We start from the raw sequence: 18,030 nt of genomic DNA, 5'->3' as shown, positions 1-18,030 counted from the left end.
GCCACCTGGATCCATGCTACAGTAACATCAAGTCTTGACTATTGTAATGCACTATACATAGGTCTCCCATCCAAATTAACTAGGAGACTCCAATTGGTGCAAAACACTGTGCCACGACTGCTATCAGGAGCATGAACATCAGCCCCATTCTGCAGTCACTCCGTTGGCTACCTATCAGCTACCATGCTCAGTTGAAGGTATTGGTTATCACATTCAAAGCTCTTCACAGGCCTGGCATCCCTACGGGACCGCCTCCCTCCCTATATTCCTCCGCAGGTGCTTCACTTATCTGAAGAGGGTCTCCTGCAGGTGCCACCCTGTTCATGGGCGTAATGAACAGCAGCCCGTACGTGGTCTTTCTCTGTGGTGGCCCCTGCCCTGTGGAACGACCTGCCTTAGGAGGTCAGGAGAGGCCCCACCCTCCTGGCTTTCCGCAAAGTATGCAAAACCGAATTATTCAAAAAGGCTTTTGTATTGTAGGGAAGGGCTCTCAGTTGCTTTACTAATGAGTTAAGGACCAGGATCATAGACTTCACCACTATATTTCCTTCCGTACTACCTGTTGTCTTAAATGCGTGCTCCTATGAGTTACCTGTGCTTCTTGCTGGTCTTATGTCAGCCCTAAAATTGCTTATCTTCTGTTTCAGCATTTCTTCAACTCTGTATTGGACTCTTACTAATGCTATGTCTGTGTAAAGTTGTGTTTATCTACTCTATGACATCGTTTATGGAAATGTCCTTGAACTTTTTTTTTTAATAAAAATTTTATTGGTGAGTATAATTTCCATTCATTGTTTACATTCCCATCCTATCTAATTTAATCTAATCCCCACCCTTTCCCCCCCTCCTTATCGACTTCCAACAGCTTTCCAACCCCTAACCCCTCTTATTACTTAACATATTTTATCTTAAATGCTACTACCATACATATCTCTATATAATATTTCTTACTCTAAGCAATTTCAAATTCCCTTATATATACTATATATATACTATATCAAATTTACTAGTATCTCAATCTTACTTTTCAATGATTAACTATAAGTTCTACACACAATATACTTAGCTATAATCCTGGCTTAGATTAAAATAGTTAAAGTTTTCTCTTAGTGGTAAAGTCACCTCTCTCTTCTGTTTATGATATCTCAATTTAATAATTCTCAAACTGCTACAGTTCCCCTTTCACATCCCATTTTTTTTCTAAAAATTGTTTCAGTTTCCCCCAATCTGCGATATATTGTCCTGGATCCAGATTTTTAAGTTTTCTTGTCATTTTATCCATCTCTGCCATGTACAGCAATTTGTAAATCCAGTCTTCTACAGTTGGTACTTCTTGTACTTTCCATTTCTGCGCATACAAAAGTCTTGCTGATGTAATCATGTAAAATAACAATGTTCTATACTGTGTTGGAACATCTTCCATTCCCAAGTTCAGTAGCAACAATTCTGGGTTCTTATTGATTTGGGTTTGTAACACCTCATTAATTGCTTTAATTATATCTCCCCAGTATTGCTTGGCTACTTCACAAGTCCACCACATATAGTATAATGATCCTTCATGTTTTTTACATTTCCAGCATTTATCTGACATATTGGTGTTTTCTAGCGCAATTTTCTTTGGTGTTAAATACCATCGGTATATCATTTTATATACATTCTCTTTAATGTTCGTACAAATTGAAATCTTCATTGTATTTTTCCACAAATGCTCCCAGGCCTCCATTGTTATCTCTTTAGGAAATTTATTGCCCACTTCACCATCTGTACTTTCACTGTTTCATCCTCCATATACCATTTCAAAAGTATTTTATAAATCTTTGAAATTTCTTTCTTGCCTTCTTCTAATATCACTTCTTCTAATTCTGAATTTTCCATTCTTATTCCTCCTTTTAGACAGTCCGATTTGTAAAGATCTCTGATCTGCCTGTATTGAAACCATCCATAACAAGGAGATAGCTCTTCTTCTGTTTTTATTCTTAGCATTGAATGTTGTATTTGTGTTATCTCCTTGTAAGTTAGACATTGTTGTTCATTATCAATAGCTCTCGGATCTATTACTTCATACAGTACAACCCATGAAGGAGTTCTGTGAAATGTCCTTGAACTTGAGTGTCCTGATCTTATTCTGTGTAGTTCGCCTTGAGTGTCAGTGAGAAAGGTGGACTATAAATGACATAAATAAAATAAAATAAATGACAGATAAATTCTGGTAGAAGAATTCACACAGGGGAGAAGCCGTATAAATGTCTAGTATTTGGAAAAGGGTTTAAACAGAAGAATGAACTAACATCTCATCCAAGAATTCACAAGGGAGAAACCATTAGTGCCCGGTATGTGGAAAAAGCTTCAGTGTGGGTGGAAACCTGACTTCCCATCAAAGAACTGACACAGGGGAGGAGCTATAGACATGTTTTGAATGTGGAAGGACACTGTATAAAATAAGTTATGTTTTACTCACCCCTCCCTCCTTCATGAGTGACTGGGAGAGGCTATTTGTGCTTTTGCCCTGATGTGGATAGCCCAGGCAAGCCCACTCTGGCCTGTTGTCAGAAGCTAAGCAGGGCTGACCTTGGATGGTAATTGGATGGGAGACCTCCCAGGAAGTCCAGGGTCACTCTGCAGTGGCAGGCAATGGCAAACCACCTCTGTTAGTTTCTTGCTTTGAAATCCCCACCAGGGGTCACCATCAGTCAGCTATGACTTGACAGCACTTTCCACCACCATTCACTTGATAAATATTCTGCCTTCAAGTATTCTGATTCAGTTGTGGGCGCCTTTCTGTGTGCATTAGGCAGCCACATCTCCCAAGTGGGAGCCATAGGAGACTGCCTCTCGATGGGCAGCTGTACTCCTTCCTCCTTGGCTTTGCTCAGATGAGTGACGCTGTCGCAGCATAGCGTGGCAAGAGAGATGCAGACCTTGGCCTCCGAAAAGCCTTGTAGGTTAGAAGCAGCACCCAAAATTGGGCCTGAACAGTAATGAATAGACTCTGGAGCAATTCTGGAATGTGCTTAATGTGCAATCTGGACCTCAAACTAATAGTAGGTGACTTGAGGCATTCTGTACCCATTGGATTTTCTGCCTTCAATAGCAGATCCATGTGGACTGTGTTAAAGCAGTCGAGCCACATGGTTGTTGTGGCATAATTCTCCTCCCTTCTCACAACAACCCTGTGAGGTAGGTGAGGCTGAGCGTGTGTCTAGCCCAAGGTGACCCAGCATGCTTCCATGGCAGAGTTGGGATTTGAACCTGCCTTTCCCAGACTCTAGTCTGACAGGGTAGGGGCCACCCCAGAGAAAGCCCACGTGGGGGCTGCTGTTGATTTCGCCCAGGTGCAGGCTGACAGCTGCAGTTGACCTTGTTCAGATGAACTAAGGTGTTGTGAGGGGACATAAGGAGTGAGGTGATCTCGTAGGTATGCTGGGCCAAGGCCCTGGAGAGCTTTGTATGTAATAACCAAGACCTTGAATTGGGCATGACGGTAACTGATAGGTAGACAATGGGGTGACTGTAGGATGGGAGTGATGTTCATGCTCCTGCTCGCTCCTACTAACAGTCAAGCTGCAGCAATTTGCTCCAATTGGAGCCTCCTAGTTAACTTAGATGGGAGACCAATGAATAGTGCATTACAATAGCCATGTTTTGATGTTACCATGGCATGGATCCAGGTGGCCAGGTCAGCCGTGTCGAGGTAGGAGGCCATCCTCCAGGCTAGAGTGAGGTTGTAGTAAGCCTTTTTCTGCAGCTGCCTTAATTTGTTTTTCTAGTAGTAGTGTTGGATCCAGTGTAGCCCCTAGGCTCTTAACCGAGTCTGCAAGAGTCAGACGAACTGCATCGAGAGTGGGGAGTACAATGTCTTTCAAGATCTCTGCTTTCCCAACAAACATCACTTCAGTCTTGTCTGGGTTCAATTTCAATTTGTTGTTTTTCAGCCATTTCACTGTTGCAGGATATATATACACACACACACACTCATATACATACATACATACATACATATGTGTGTGTATGTATACACACACACACACACTAGCAACAAAGCCCATTGTGGGGGGGGGAATACAACAGGCTCTAGAAAGGGGACGGCGGATAGGAAGGCAGTCCCTCCTCCTCCATCACTTATCCTGGCTGGTGAAGGAGGGGGGTGGGCATTGCTACCTGCTCCACATGTGATCTCGGCCACATGAAGGGGTGGGTGGGCGTTGCTACCTGTTCCACACCTGATACAGGCCGGATAAAGGGGTGCGTTGCCACCTGCTCCGCTCCTGATTGCAGGCGGATGAAGGGGAAATGGGCATTGCCTCCTGCTCCACACCTGATTACAGATGGGTGAAGGGGGGTGTTTATGTCCACCTGCTCAGTGCCTTATTCCAGTAAGTTGAAGGGAGTGAGCTTTGCCACCTGCTCTGCTCCTTATCCCAGCTGGGTGAAGGGAAGAAGGGCATTGCCTCCTGCTCTGCACCTGATCCCAACTGGGTGATGGTGGGGGGTGGGCATTGCCTCCTCCTCCCCTGCTGAACCATCCAGGTGAAGTGAGGCAGGCATTGCCATCTGCTATTCCTCATCCCATCTGGTTGAATGGGGGTGGGCATTACCATCTGCTCCATTCTTAATACCAATTAGGTTAAGGGGGGTGGGCATTCCCATCTGCTCCTCTCCTAATACCAGCTGGGTTAAGACAGGGGTAGGAATTGCTTGGGGTAGGCATTGCCACCTGCTCTGCTTCTAATACCACCTGGGTTAGGCGGGGTGGGGGGTGGGTATTACTGCCTGCTCCATTCCTAATACCAGCTAGGTTAAGGGGGGTGGGCATTGCCACCTTCTCTGCTTGTAATACCAGCTGGGTGAACTTGGGGCATTGCCACCTGCCCCACTCCTAATACCAGCTGGGTTAAGACAGGGGTAGGAATTGCTGGGGGTAGGCTTTGCCACCTGGCTGGGAGGGCAGGCACTGCCACCTGCCCGCTGCTAATACCAGCTGGATTAAGGTGGTGGGTGACTTTACCACCTGCTCTACTCCTGTTCTCAGCTGGGTGAATAGGGATGGACATTACCACCGGCTCCATTCCTAATACCAGCTGGGTTACAAGGGGTGGGAATTTCCATCTGGTCCTCTCCTAATACCAGCTGAGTTAAGATGGGGTAGAAATTGCCAGGCGTGAGCATTGCCACCTGCTCCATTCCTAATACCAGCTGGGTTAAGGGGGGTGGGCATTGCCACCTTCTCTGCTTGTAATACCAGCTGGGTGAACTTGGGGCATTGCCACCTGCCCCACTCCTAATAACAGCTGGGTTAAGACAGGGGTAGGAATTGCTGGGGGTAGGCTTTGCCACCTGGCTGGGAGGGCAGGCACTGCCACCTGCCCCCTGCTAATACCAGCTGGATTAAGGTGGTGGGTGACTTTACCACCTGCTCTACTCCTGTTCTCAGCTGGGTGAATAGGGATGGACATTACCACCGGCTCCATTACTAATACCAGCTGGGTTAAGAGGGGTGGGAATTTCCATCTGGTCCTCTCCTAATACCAGCTGAGTTAAGATGGGGTAGAAATTGCCAGGCGTGAGCATTGCCACCTGCTCCATTCCTAATACCAGCTGGGTTAAGGAGGGGTGGGCATTGCCACCTGCTCTGCTCTTAATACCAGCTGACTGAAGTCAGGGCATTGCCACCTTCCCCTCTCCTAATAACAGCTGGGTTAAGGTGGTTGGTGGCTTTACCACCTGCTCTACTAATATCAGCTGGGTGAGAGCATTGGATGGGCACTGCCACTTGGTTTGCTCCTAATACCAGCTGGGTGAAGGTGGGGTTGGGCATTGCCACCTTCTCCGCTCCTAATATTAGCTGGGTTATTGCGGGGATGGGTGGGAATTGCTGGGCGTGAGCATTTTGACCTGCTCCGCTCCTAATACCAGCTGGGTGATGGTGCGGGGTGGGCATTGCCACCTGCTCCCCTCCTGATCCCTTCCAGGTGAAGTGAGGCAGGCATTGCCATCTGCTATTCCTGATCTCAGCTGAATAAATAGGGGTGGGCATTACCATCTGCTCCATTCCTAATACCAGCTGGGTTAAGGGGGTGGGAATTTCCATCTGGTCCTCTACTAACACCAGCTGGGTTAAGACGAGGTAGATATTGCTGGGGGTGGGCATTGCCACCTGCTCTGCTTCTAATACCAATTGGGTTAGGCGGGGAGTATTGCCTCCTGCTCCATTCCTAATACCAGCTGGGTTAAGGGGGTGGGCATTGCCACCTTCTCTGCTCCTAATACCAGCTGGGTTAAGGGGGTGGGCATTGCCACCTTCCCCACTCCTAATACCAGCTGGGTTAGGGCATTGGAAGGGCACTGCCACCTGGTCTGCTCCTAATACCAGTTGGGTGAAGGTGGAGTTTGGCACTACCACCTGCTCCCCTCCTAATACCAGTTGGGTGAAGGTGGAGTTTGGCTTTGCCACCTGCTCCCCTCCTAATATAAGTTGGGTTAAGATGAGCGGTGGGAATTGCTGGGGGGTAGGCATTTCCATCTGCTCTGCTCCGAGTACCTCACCAAAAAGAGAAGCACCCTTAGAAACAGAACACTAACTCTTAGAGTGGAAATCCACAGCTAAGGAGAAAAAACAACAGAACATTACAAATTATATAAAGTGATGGTTAAGCATATAAAGTGGTGCATAAATTAACAATATTCAATAAATTACAAGTGTAATATAACAAATTCCATACACATTATTGCACTAGAATCCGGCCAACTGTAGAATGAACACTAAATCCAACGTAGGTGGAAACACAGAGGAGAGAACAAAGTCCGTTCACTGAAGAACGTGGAACAGAACGGTTCCTATTGTATTCATTTAATCAGCCATTTTCATAATCTTGCGCCCAGCCAAAAAGATAGGGGTGCGTTGTCCTGCCGCCTGAAAGACTGTAAGCGGCAGGTCTGTTGATGCAGTTTGGAAACAACTGTTACCCATAACCGGTTCCTTGTTGGGTCTTCCGCCCTGGACGTATATCATCTCCTCGTTCCACCTGGAAAGAGATAAGATTATGAAAAAGGGCTGAGTGTCACCTGCATATTGGGGACAACCAAGCCCCCATCCAGATGTCCCCATCCAGGGGTTTCTGTAGGACCGGAACCCCCATAGAACGGTGCCTCCCAATCCCGCGCTGGATCGGCAGTCCAGAGAGATGCCATAATTACTAATATTGGAAGCCCCAGAGAGGTCCGGGAGAACCCACGGAGCTGCACTCCCCCTGTCCATCTCCGGGCGCACGTCATCCACGAGGGCCACCGAGGCAGATGCTGTCAGATCCAAGATGAATGGAGGGTTTTAATAACTTTTCTGCCATTTGTAATCCACCTCAGGCAGACTCACCGGAGAGGCAGAACAGAAAATGTCCAGATCAATACATGAGTAAGAGACTCAGTTCAGCTGAGTTGCCAGGTCCAGGTTGGGAAATTCCTGGAGATTTGGGGGGTGGGGCCTGGAGAGGGTGGGGTTTTGGGAGGGAAGGGGTCTCAGAAATGGTATAATGCCATAGAGTCCCCCCTCCACAGCAGCCATTTTCTCCAGGGGAACTGATCTCTGTCACCTGGAGATCAGTTGTAATTCCGGGAGATCTCCAGCCCCCACCTGGAGGCTGGCAGCCCCAGCAGAGGCCCACAGGGGTATACTGCCTAAGGCCAAGGAGGTTCCATTTCTCCCCCAAGGTGAGTGATCGACCTCTGCTCCGTGAGCGCGCCAGGCCCCCTTTTAAAGATCTTACTACTTGCTCACAGCCTGCCGTTCCTCCCTAGGAACGGGCGCGCGACTCCCGCAGCGCCTTTGCCCAAAAGAGAAGCGGGGGGGGGGGGCGCAGCAGCCGGGCAGGGCTGGGGGGAGGGGGAGCCGGTCGACCACGGGTTAAAGCGAGAGAGCCCCGACTCCTAGACGTGCAGGCGGGAGGGGGGCGCTGGTGAGGTCACTTCCGCCATTGCCCCCTCCCTCCAGTGGCAGGTGGCCCCTTTGGCATTCCCAGGGCAGCCTCTGCTCCGCCCCAGGCGCGACTGGTGAGTTAAAACCGCGTTGGGGGCGTGGGGAGAGGAGAAGGGGAACAGCCCCCCCTTTGCCCCAAGGAGAGGCGGGCTGCACAGCGGGTCCTTTGGGCTCCAACTCCCCCGCCTCCGCCTCCCCACCATCCGGCAGTTTCCTCCTCGCTGCAAAGTCCGGAGGCCCCGGAGCAGAATTCAGCCCGGGGGGGGGATTGGGGGAGGCACCAGCCAGTGGGTGATGGAAGACCTGCCCCCCTCCCTGCCTTGCCAAACTCGGTTTCTATCTTGAGGACGGGAAAGTTTGGATCTCCTCCCTCCCACCCAGCTGCATGCATCCCCCCCTTCCTTGTCTGAAAAAGCGGAGGGGATTTTTTTAAAATAGCAATGGACTTTTCTTAGAACAATGTAACTGTCCGGTTCTGAGAATTCCCAGTTTGCATTTTAAAAAAGCACATCTCTGGCCCCTTTCATCGCAGTCTTTCCTTGTTATTTTCACAAGAGGGGGGTGGGGCCGGAGATTTACTTGTTAAAACAGGCAAAGCTGGGAATTCAAGGAATTTGTTCCACATGGAGGTATAACGCTAAGCCAATCTAAGTTATGCCACTTCAGTCCCCAGCTTTTAAAACAAGCGAGGCGGGCATGGAAGGGTTAGGGGGCGGTGGACATTAATGGAAGATGGGGCAGGGGAGATACAGGAACCCCGCCCTGTGGAAGCCCCATGGCCTCTGCCTCGTCTTGCCTCTTCCGCCAGCTGCAAAGCTTGTCCCCCTTGCGGAAAACCCCTTAGATGCCCCACCACTCCCCCTCCCTGCCCCCTCGACATCCTAGCCAGACTCCTGTAACGTTTTGACTGCTTTTCTCATCCTCTGGGCATGTGCGAAGGGGGCTTCTCCCTCCTGCCTCCCATAGATTATCAACCAGGGGGGCAGGGTGTTTTTAAGAGTTGACAGGGAAGAGAAAGAGCCCCTGCCTGGCATAGGGATCAACCAGAGTCTCAGATTTGGTCCTCACAGCCAGGAGGAAGGGCTGGCAGAGGCCTGAGGTGGTGGAGGGCAATTTCAGACACTTCCTCCCGCTTTCTCCGCACATACATTCAAGATGGCTTCTCTTCAGACCGCGCAAGGAAGAACCCATTTTGGGAGGCTTCCCTCTGCTAGACTCTTCCTGTCACAGAGAGGCTCAATGACAGGCAAAGGCAAAGGGCAGAAACGTTTGACGGGCAGGGCTGGTTTTCTCCGCGTGGGCAGATTTCTATTCCTAGCTGGCTTCTCCCACCTGCAGTTTCACATCCCGTCACTTCTGGGCACTTCATTCCCAGCACCTCCTTCTAAATATGTGGGGCAGGCCGGAGGGTCTCGTGTTCCCTCAGAGGAGAGGAGGGACCAGAGTGGCTTCCAGGGCCAGGGACCCCTCAGCACTCAGGAAACGATTGGGTGAATCTGGGTGGAAACATGGCCCGAAGGAGAAGGGGATGAACAGATAAGAAAGGTGCGGGGAGATACCAGGCCAAAGACTCTGTATCCAAGATCCTGAATTGCTCCTCACAGCAAATCCAGAGAGAGCTGTGCTGAAGGGCAAAGAAATTTGTGTGCATAAAAACAGTTGCCCTCCATCTTTCTTTCTCTCCCTCCCAGGCTGTTTCTCCGCTGTGTCCTCAGTGTGGTGAAGGGAAAAGACCAGCCATGCAGCCAGCTCAGGTAAGGGGGGGGAGGGGTAGTTCACGCCATGTGTTGTCCTAAATTTCCCTTCGCAAGGGATTTGCTCCTCTTCATGGACATCTCTGGCCGTTTCTCCACAAGGCTTATAGCCACCTGCAAAATGAGGGGCCCTGAGATGTCCCCCAGGGAGACTGCTGGCCTTAAGAAGCCCTCAAGAGACTTCCCCCTGCTCTGCTCCTCCTCAGACCAGCTGGGTAAAGGTGGAGGATGGGCATTGCCACCTGCTCTGCTCCTAATATCAGCTGGGTGAAGGTGGAGGATGGGCATTGCCACCTGCTCCCCTCCTGCTCCCAGCCTGGGCTTCCTGCCATGGCACATTTTCTGGAGGGACCTGGTGCCTTGCCTGGGCTTCCCTCCGTGGCAGCGCCCTCTAGTGCTGCACCAGGGTATGAAGTGAGTTGTCTTGAATATACTTACTCAATTATATAGTAAGAAGCTTCCTATTTTTAAACTGTTCTCCTCCACTTAACCCTTCGAACAACAGTCTTGTGAGGTAGGTTGGGCTGAAAGACTTTGATAGTACCAGCACCTCTGGGCAAGCTTCCATGGCACAGAGGGGATCCAAACTCAGTCCTCAGGTCCTAGGCCTTCACTCTAAGCACTACGTCACACTAGCCATTGGGGTTTTCTTTCTTATGGACCACCTTTCCAGAGATATAATGAAACTCTCTTCTCCTTCTTCCAGGGCCGGGTGTCCTTCGAAGAGGTGGCTGTGCATTTCTCCAAAGGGGAGTGGAGCCTGCTGAGCCCAGCGCAGAGAGCCCTGTACAAGGAAGTCATGCTGGAGAATTTTGGGAACGTGGCCTCTCTGGGTGAGGGTCCTTTTCTCCTGGGCTGCCTCCTTCTGGCTGAGAGGAGGGACTGTAAGCAACTCCTGATTGAGGGAGGATGTGGTCAGGCTGTCTGCCCTGGGCCCAGGGAATGATCACAGCCACTCTCTGTGGGAGGGGATGTGCAGAAGGAGCCCCCCATCTGGCACCTCTGTGCCCGGACCACAAGGGAGGGCCTCAGAGGAGGTGCCAAGGGGCCTTGATATGGAGAGGGTGGGAGTGTCTAAGCAGGGTGTTTCCGCCCCGGCTGGGCCTTGCCTTACCCTGGCTGAGTTTTGGCTGTGGAGGGAACTTGGCTGGCTTCTCTGCCCCTGAGTGAGTTCTCAGCTGGCACAGGACTGCCAATGCCAGATATGGCTCCGTACCACCCTTCCCCTACTCCTTGTCTGTTGTGTATTTCTGGAGGGGCTGGCATCCCAGCATGGAATTGCTCAGTTTATGAACACACAGAAGAGTCACAATCTTGTCTTTCTTTCTCCTCACGAAAGGGCCTGAGGTTGCCAAGCCTGACCTCATTTCCAGGCTGGAAGGAGAAGAAGATCCGTTTCTCCGGATCTCTGATGCAGAAGAGGGATTGGCAGGTATCCATTTTAACTTGTTGTGGGATTATCTTTTCCTTTTGATTCCTTCCGAGGGATTTCTGTGGCCTTTTTCTCCTTGAGCTTCTTCACGCAAGAGCTTGGCTGGGTTGGGGATGGTGAAAATGGTGCTTGTAGACCCTGGACGCCTGAAAGCAGGCCTCTTCCCCCTCCCCGGTCGGATCACTCGTGCCAGGTGCTGCCCACTCGCAGAGGCACTGGCTCCCTGGCAGGCCTCGATCCTGGGATTCCGGGTCTGCCAAGCAAGCAAACAAAGGAATTCAAGACCACCTAATGACAACCACTTCAATTGTAAACATTCATATAATCAATGCAGAAATGACAAATTGCCAGTATATGGGCTAGTAAAACAACTAGTTCATCGTCCACAGCCATATAGCTTCCAATCATAAGTCCATAAGCAGGATGATTCAATCTGATACAATTCAATACATCAGTGTGAATGGCCAGGGAAGCTATATGGCTGTGGACGATTAACTAGTTGTTTAACTAGCACTGAGCACTTTATGCGTCTTGCAACGAAGACTGTATAAATGTATTGATACAACATTGAATTATGATGGATATTGAATATTGTATGAACTGCACATATATTGGCATTACTGTATTGATTATATGAATGTTTACAACTGAAGCGGTTGTCGTTAGGTGGCCTTGAATTCCTTCGTTTGCCACCCTTTGTCAGGACCCTCCTGCTTCGGTTATCTCGGGGTCTGCCAAGCAAAGCAGGGGCTTTTCCTCAGAGACGTGATGGCCCACAGCAAGTCCAGGCAGAACTCACGTGGACACATCCTGCCTCCACCCCCCAGCACAGAGCTGCATTGTAGGCGACTCCGGAGGGAACTGCAGGATGGTGTCGCTGTGCAACATTCAGCCCCTTGCGGCAGAAATTTTCCCAGCCTGTTTTCCACCCTAGCCAGGATGAAACTCTTCCAATTGACAGCCAATGGCCTGTTGTCTGAAGCAGCCCCTCAGGAGGCTGATTTAGTTCCCCACACACTTTGCGGAAGTGGCTTAGCAGGGGAAGGGCTGCTCCACAGAGACCCTGGCAGAGAGAAAGGGGGTGGGACAGAGTGGTGGCTGATGGTGTCGCAAGGGCAGCCAGGCTGGACCAGGTCTCCCTTGGATGTCGCACAAGCTCTGGGTGAACAGGGGGCTCTGGTGGGGGGCAGGAGTGTTTCTCCCTTCAGGGGTGATGCAAGACTGATGATAAAGTTGAAACCATTGAACACATGGTTATAGACCGTCCCATCTTTGACGGCATGGTTGAAACAGAGCAGGCTGAAATTGAACCCAGTGAAGACGGAGGTCCTGCAGCTGGGACGGGGGGCTGCCAGATGTTGGGATCCAGCTCCCTGCCTTGATGGGACACCACTGGCAACTTTGCCAGTGGTAAAGAGTTTGGGTGTGCTCCTGGATGCCTCCCTATCGATGGAGGCCCAGGTCACGGCGGTTGCCAAGTCTGCATTTTTCCATCTTCGTCAGATCAGGCAACTTTCCCCCTACCTGATGCCCCAGGACCTGGCTACAGTGATCCATGCAATGGTCACCTCCAGGCTAGATTACTGTAACTCACTGTATGCTGGGCTACCCCTGGGCCTGATCCGGAAACTACAACTGGTCCAGAATGCAGCAGCACAGGTCCTGACTGGTATACCTTACCAGTCACACATCACACCTGTCCTGCGCCAGCTGCACTGGCTTCCGGTTGAATTCCAAATCAGGTTCAAAGTGTTGGTTCTTACCTTTAAAGCCCTGAGCGGGTTGGGACCGGCATATCTTCGGGACCGCCTCTCCCTGTACGTTCCCCGGAGATTGCTTCGATCAGCGAATACATATTTACTTGTGGTCCCCGGCCCTAAGGAAGCCCGCCTCGCTTCAACCAGGGCCAGGGCCTTTTCAGTCCTGGCCCCAGCCCGCTCTGTCAATGGAAATCTGGGCCCAGAAGGAGATATTATCGTTCCGCCGGGCCTGTAAGACAGAGCTGTTCCGCCAGGCATTCGGTGATTGAAGGGGGTGGTGCCATGTCGGCCTCCCACCTTTGGGGTGGGGGAGGGTTCTCCCCACCACTGCACTTTGTTAATTTGTTTTATTGTTTGTATATTGATTTTAGTTCTTGTTTTTATTGATTTTAACTGTTCACCACCCAGAGCCCCTGGGGATGGGCAGTATATAAATTGAAATATAAATAAATAAAATAAAATCTTTTTTTTAAAAAAAATTTTTTTTAAATTTTTTTTATTGGAATTAGAAATATTTTGTCATTTATAACAATCAAATTACTTTAATATTCCAGTTCTAACCCCCTCCCTTCCCCCCCCCGTTTGTTGACTTCCAACAGTTTTCCAACCCTTTGTCTATTCTTCCCCTACTCATTTCAACTTATTTTGTCAATTAAACATATACTTTCACACTCTTCTAAGCTAGTCTATTATAACACAGTGCTAAGTCAATTTCCCTTCACTTATCAACTAACTAATACATTCCTGGCATGTTATTCAATAGTAATAATACTGGTAATATTCTCAATATCCTGTACTCTAACTTATTCATTCTAATGTCATCAATATGGGACAAACAATTTATCCCTCCCTATAACTTGAGTACTCATAAGTGATGAATACATTTATAAGTCAACCAATTTAACTTATACTCTATATGTTACTCTTTACTTCCTCTTATATCTCTTATCTTTATAACATAAAATCAATCAATTTGACTTGTGTTCTACACATTTCTAAATATACCTATAAACACAATATACATTCGACATAAGTTAATCAATTTAACCCATTTTCTGCACATTTCTAAATATCGCTATAACCGAAAATACCTTCAGCATAAGTCAATCAATTTAACCTATATTCTATATGCTACTTCTCATTCCTCCCCTTCTTGTATTCATAAATTTTAATTCTGTTAATTCTCAATTACACCCCTATCTGCCAGCAACATAATTAATCAATTAATTTTTTTAAAAATTTTTTTTATTGGATTAGAAATCAAATTATTGTTCATTACAAACAATTCCCTTTAAATATTCCAATTCTAACCCCCTCCCTCCCCCCCTTTTGTTGACTTCCAACAGTTTTCCAACCCCTTATCTATCTCTTTCCTTACTCATTTCGAACTTACTTTATTCTATTAAACATACACTTTCGTTCTCTTCTAAGCTTATCTATTATAACACAGTACTATCTCTATTCCCTTCCCCACTTAACTTATCAGACTAAGTATTACATTCCTAACATATATTCTTTAATAATGTTGCATTTTATCTGTTTTCCATTCTCTATTCTCTAACTTGATCATTCTAGTCTCGTCAATATGGGACAATCAATTTGTCCCCTGTTCTGCATAGCTCTAAATACTTCTATAAACATTGTATACATTCAATATAAGTCAATCAATTTAACTTATACTCTATATGTTACTATTTACTTCCTCCCACCTTTCTTATATTCATTCTATTTTGATTGTATAGTTTACCTATTATACAATTATCTGCCAGAAACATACTTAGTTAACTTATATCCTTATAATTCTTAAAATAACACCTCTATTATTTAATACTGTATATAATAATCTAATAAAACAATTGCTTAGAACTTCTTATTTAACTTCCCTTCCCCCGGTAAAGTCACTTCTCTCTTCTTTTATTGTGTTTCAGTAATTTTCACTGTGTTTATTGTGTTTCAGTAATTTTCTCCTCCCACCTCCCATTTTTTCACCAGATATTGCTTCAGCTTCTCCCAATCCATATTAAACTGTCCTGGATCGAGATCTCTCAATTTCCTTGTCATTTTGTCCATTTCCGCCATGTACAGCAATTTATAAATCCAGTCCTCCATAGTTGGCACTTCTCGTACTTTCCACTTTTGCGCGCACAAAAGTCTAGCCGCTGCTGTCATGTAAAATAACAATGTCCTATGTTGTGCTGGAATATCTTCCATTCCCAAGTTCAGTAGCAGCAGCTCTGGGTTCTTATTAATTTGAAATTGTAAAATCTCACTTATTATTTCTATTATTTCCCCCCAGTACTGCCTAGCTACCTCACAAGTCCACCACATGTGATACAAAGATCCTTCGTGCTTTTTACATTTCCAGCATTTATTAGACATGTTAGAATTCCCTAGCGCAATTTTCTTTGGTGTCAAATGCCAACGGTACATCATTTTGTAAACATTTTCCTTAAGATTAGCGCATGTCGTAATCTTCATCGTATTTTTCCACAAGTGCTCCCACGCCCCCATTGCTATCTCTTTGTTGAAATTTATTGCCCACTTCACCATTTGAACTTTAACTATCTCATTTTCTGTTAGCCATTTTAACAACACTTTATAAGTCTTAGAAATTTCTTTTTATCCTCTCGCAGAATTACCTCCTCTAATTCCGAATTCTCCATTCTTACCCCTCCCTTTACGCAGTCCGAGTTATAAAGATCTCTAATCTGTCCATATTGAAACCAATTATAACTTGGAGACATCTCATCCTGCGTTTTTATTCTTAATTTAGAAAATTCTATTCGTTATCTCCTTATACGTTAAGCATTGTTGTTCATTATCGACAGCTCTCGGGTCTATTACTTCATATGGAACCACCCAGGAAGGGATTCCATCCTGTAGGTAATTTCTGTACTTCTTCCAAATTGTAAAGAGGCTTCTTCGAATATAATGGTGTAGAAACATAGAGTCAGCTTTTACTTTATCATACAACAAGTATGCGTGCCATCCGAATATTTTTTTGTATCCCTCTAGGGCCAGTAGTTTGCGGTTTTTCAGCGTCATCCAGTCTTTCAACCAGACCACACAAATTGCATCATGGTAGAGTCTTAAATTGGGCAGCTGCATTCCACCCCTCTCTTTTGAATCCTGCAATACTTTCATTTTCACTCGAGGCTTCTTGCCTGCCCAAACAAAGTCCGATATTTTCCTCTGCCATTTTTCAAACTGCTTAGAATCCCGAATAATTGGTATTGTTTGTAACCGAAACATCACTCTCGGCAACACATTCATCTTGACTACTGCAATTCTTCCCAACCATGACAAATTCAGTCTGTTCCATTTAATCAAATCTTGCTCTATCTGTGTCCACAATTTCTCATAGTTGTTCTTAAATAAATCTATATTCTTTGCAGTCAGTTCAATTCCCAAATATTTCACCTTATTTGTTACTTCACAGTCTGTTATCTCCATTAATTGCTGTTGTTTTTGTTTGGTCATATTTTTACATAATATCTTTGACTTCTTTTTATTTACATAAAATCCCGCCAAGTCTCCAAATTCCTTAATTTTCTCTATTACCTTTGGCATATTCTCAATTGGATCCTCTACAATTAACATTATATCATCCGCAAATGCTCTGACCTTATAGGAAAAGTCTTTTATTTTTATTCCACGGATTGCATCGTCTTCTCGAATCTGTATCATCAATATTTCCAGTACCAAAATAAACAACAGTGGGGACAGCGGGCAACCTTGTCTTGTACCTTTACCTATGCTCAGTTTCTTAGTCACCTCATCATTCACCACAATTGCTGCACTCTGGTCCTTATAGATTTCTTTCACTGCTCTTATGAATCTTTCCCCCATTTGTAGCTGTTCCATGGTGGCAAACATAAAGTCCCAGTTCAAATTGTGAAATGCTTTTTCAGCGTCTACGAAAAAGAAACCAACCTCCTTATCACAGTGTTTGTCATAATATTCAATAGCATTTATCACTGTCCTTAAATTGTCTTTAATTTGTCTATTTGTAAAAAAACGGCTTGTTCCTCCGCAATAACTTCGGACAACCATCCTTTTACTCTTTCCGCCAGTATCTTCGCAAAGATTTTATAGTCATTATTCAGTAACGAAATAGGTCTATAATTTTTAACATTAGTCAAGTCCTGTCCCTCTTTAGGGATCAATGATATGTTGGCCTCACTCCAAGTATCTGGAGTCCTTTGGTCCTTCAATACTCCATTGATCACTTCCTTTAAAAATGGCACCAGTTCATTAGCCATTACCTTATAAAATTTAGCTGTAAGTCCATCAGGGCCTGGCGCCTTCCCCAAATTTGTTGACTGTATTACATTCCTTAACTCTTCTTCCGTTACTTCACTATTCAGTTTATTCCTCCATCCTTCCGAAATTACTGGGAGCTTCATTTTGCCCAAATACCTCACTATTGAGTCTTTATTCACTTCTTTTTTATTGTATAACTTTGCATAAAATTTATAAAAGGCTCTACTGATAGCAGTCTGTTCCAGGTGAACTTTATTATCATCACTAGGGGTGTGCAAGGAAAAAACTTTCGGCTTTCTTGTTTCGGGATTACCCGAAACAAGATTCTCTACCGTTAAAGCCGAAAGCCGAAACAAGAATCTCTTTCGGGATTCGGGATTCGGGATTCTTTCGGCATTCTTTCGGCATTCTTTCGGGGGTTTTTTTTTGGGAAAATGCCTCCGTCTTTCAGGACGCCTGGAGGAGGCATTTTCCCACCTAATAAGCCCAAAATTGGTGGGGACCTTCCTCTAACCCTTCTCTAACAACCACCCAAGTTTCAGACAGATTGGACTTTGGGGGGCCATGTTATGGCCCCCCAAAGCAGGTCCCCCCATCCTCCCATAAGAAAGCGAAGGAGCAGCATATTGTTAGCATGCTGCTGCTGATCTTTCTTCATTATTTCCTATGGGGAAAAAATGAAGAGGCAGGCTTCCTTTGCCAGGGGTGGCATTTTGCATGCAAAATGCCCCCCTACCCTCAGGGGCCCTTCTCCCACCCCTCCTCCCACCCCCCACCAAGGCTCAGCCTGCTCCCACTTGGGGGGGCCATTTCATGGCCTCCCCAAGTAGGTGCTCTAATCTCTACCACTGA

General features: G+C 46.6%; 1 protein-coding gene across 1 annotated transcript in view; it reads left to right on the top strand.

The window, feature by feature from the left end:
- Nucleotides 1-7,979: 7,979 nt before the first annotated feature.
- The window catches only part of LOC129327989 (zinc finger protein 557-like), a 17,237-nt gene continuing 7,186 nt past the window's right edge, over nucleotides 7,980-18,030 (top strand). The window contains exons 1-4 of the mRNA XM_054976732.1: nucleotides 7,980-8,043; nucleotides 9,661-9,723; nucleotides 10,430-10,556; nucleotides 11,063-11,155. Coding sequence (XP_054832707.1) covers nucleotides 9,709-9,723; nucleotides 10,430-10,556; nucleotides 11,063-11,155 — 235 coding nt within the window. The 5' untranslated portion in view covers nucleotides 7,980-8,043; nucleotides 9,661-9,708. The remainder of the gene's footprint in view (nucleotides 8,044-9,660; nucleotides 9,724-10,429; nucleotides 10,557-11,062; nucleotides 11,156-18,030) is intronic.

The sequence above is a fragment of the Eublepharis macularius genome, chromosome 4, assembly GCF_028583425.1.
Source record: "Eublepharis macularius isolate TG4126 chromosome 4, MPM_Emac_v1.0, whole genome shotgun sequence".
Lineage (NCBI taxonomy): Eukaryota > Metazoa > Chordata > Lepidosauria > Squamata > Eublepharidae > Eublepharis > Eublepharis macularius.
This window is presented reverse-complemented; position numbering and strand designations above follow the sequence as displayed.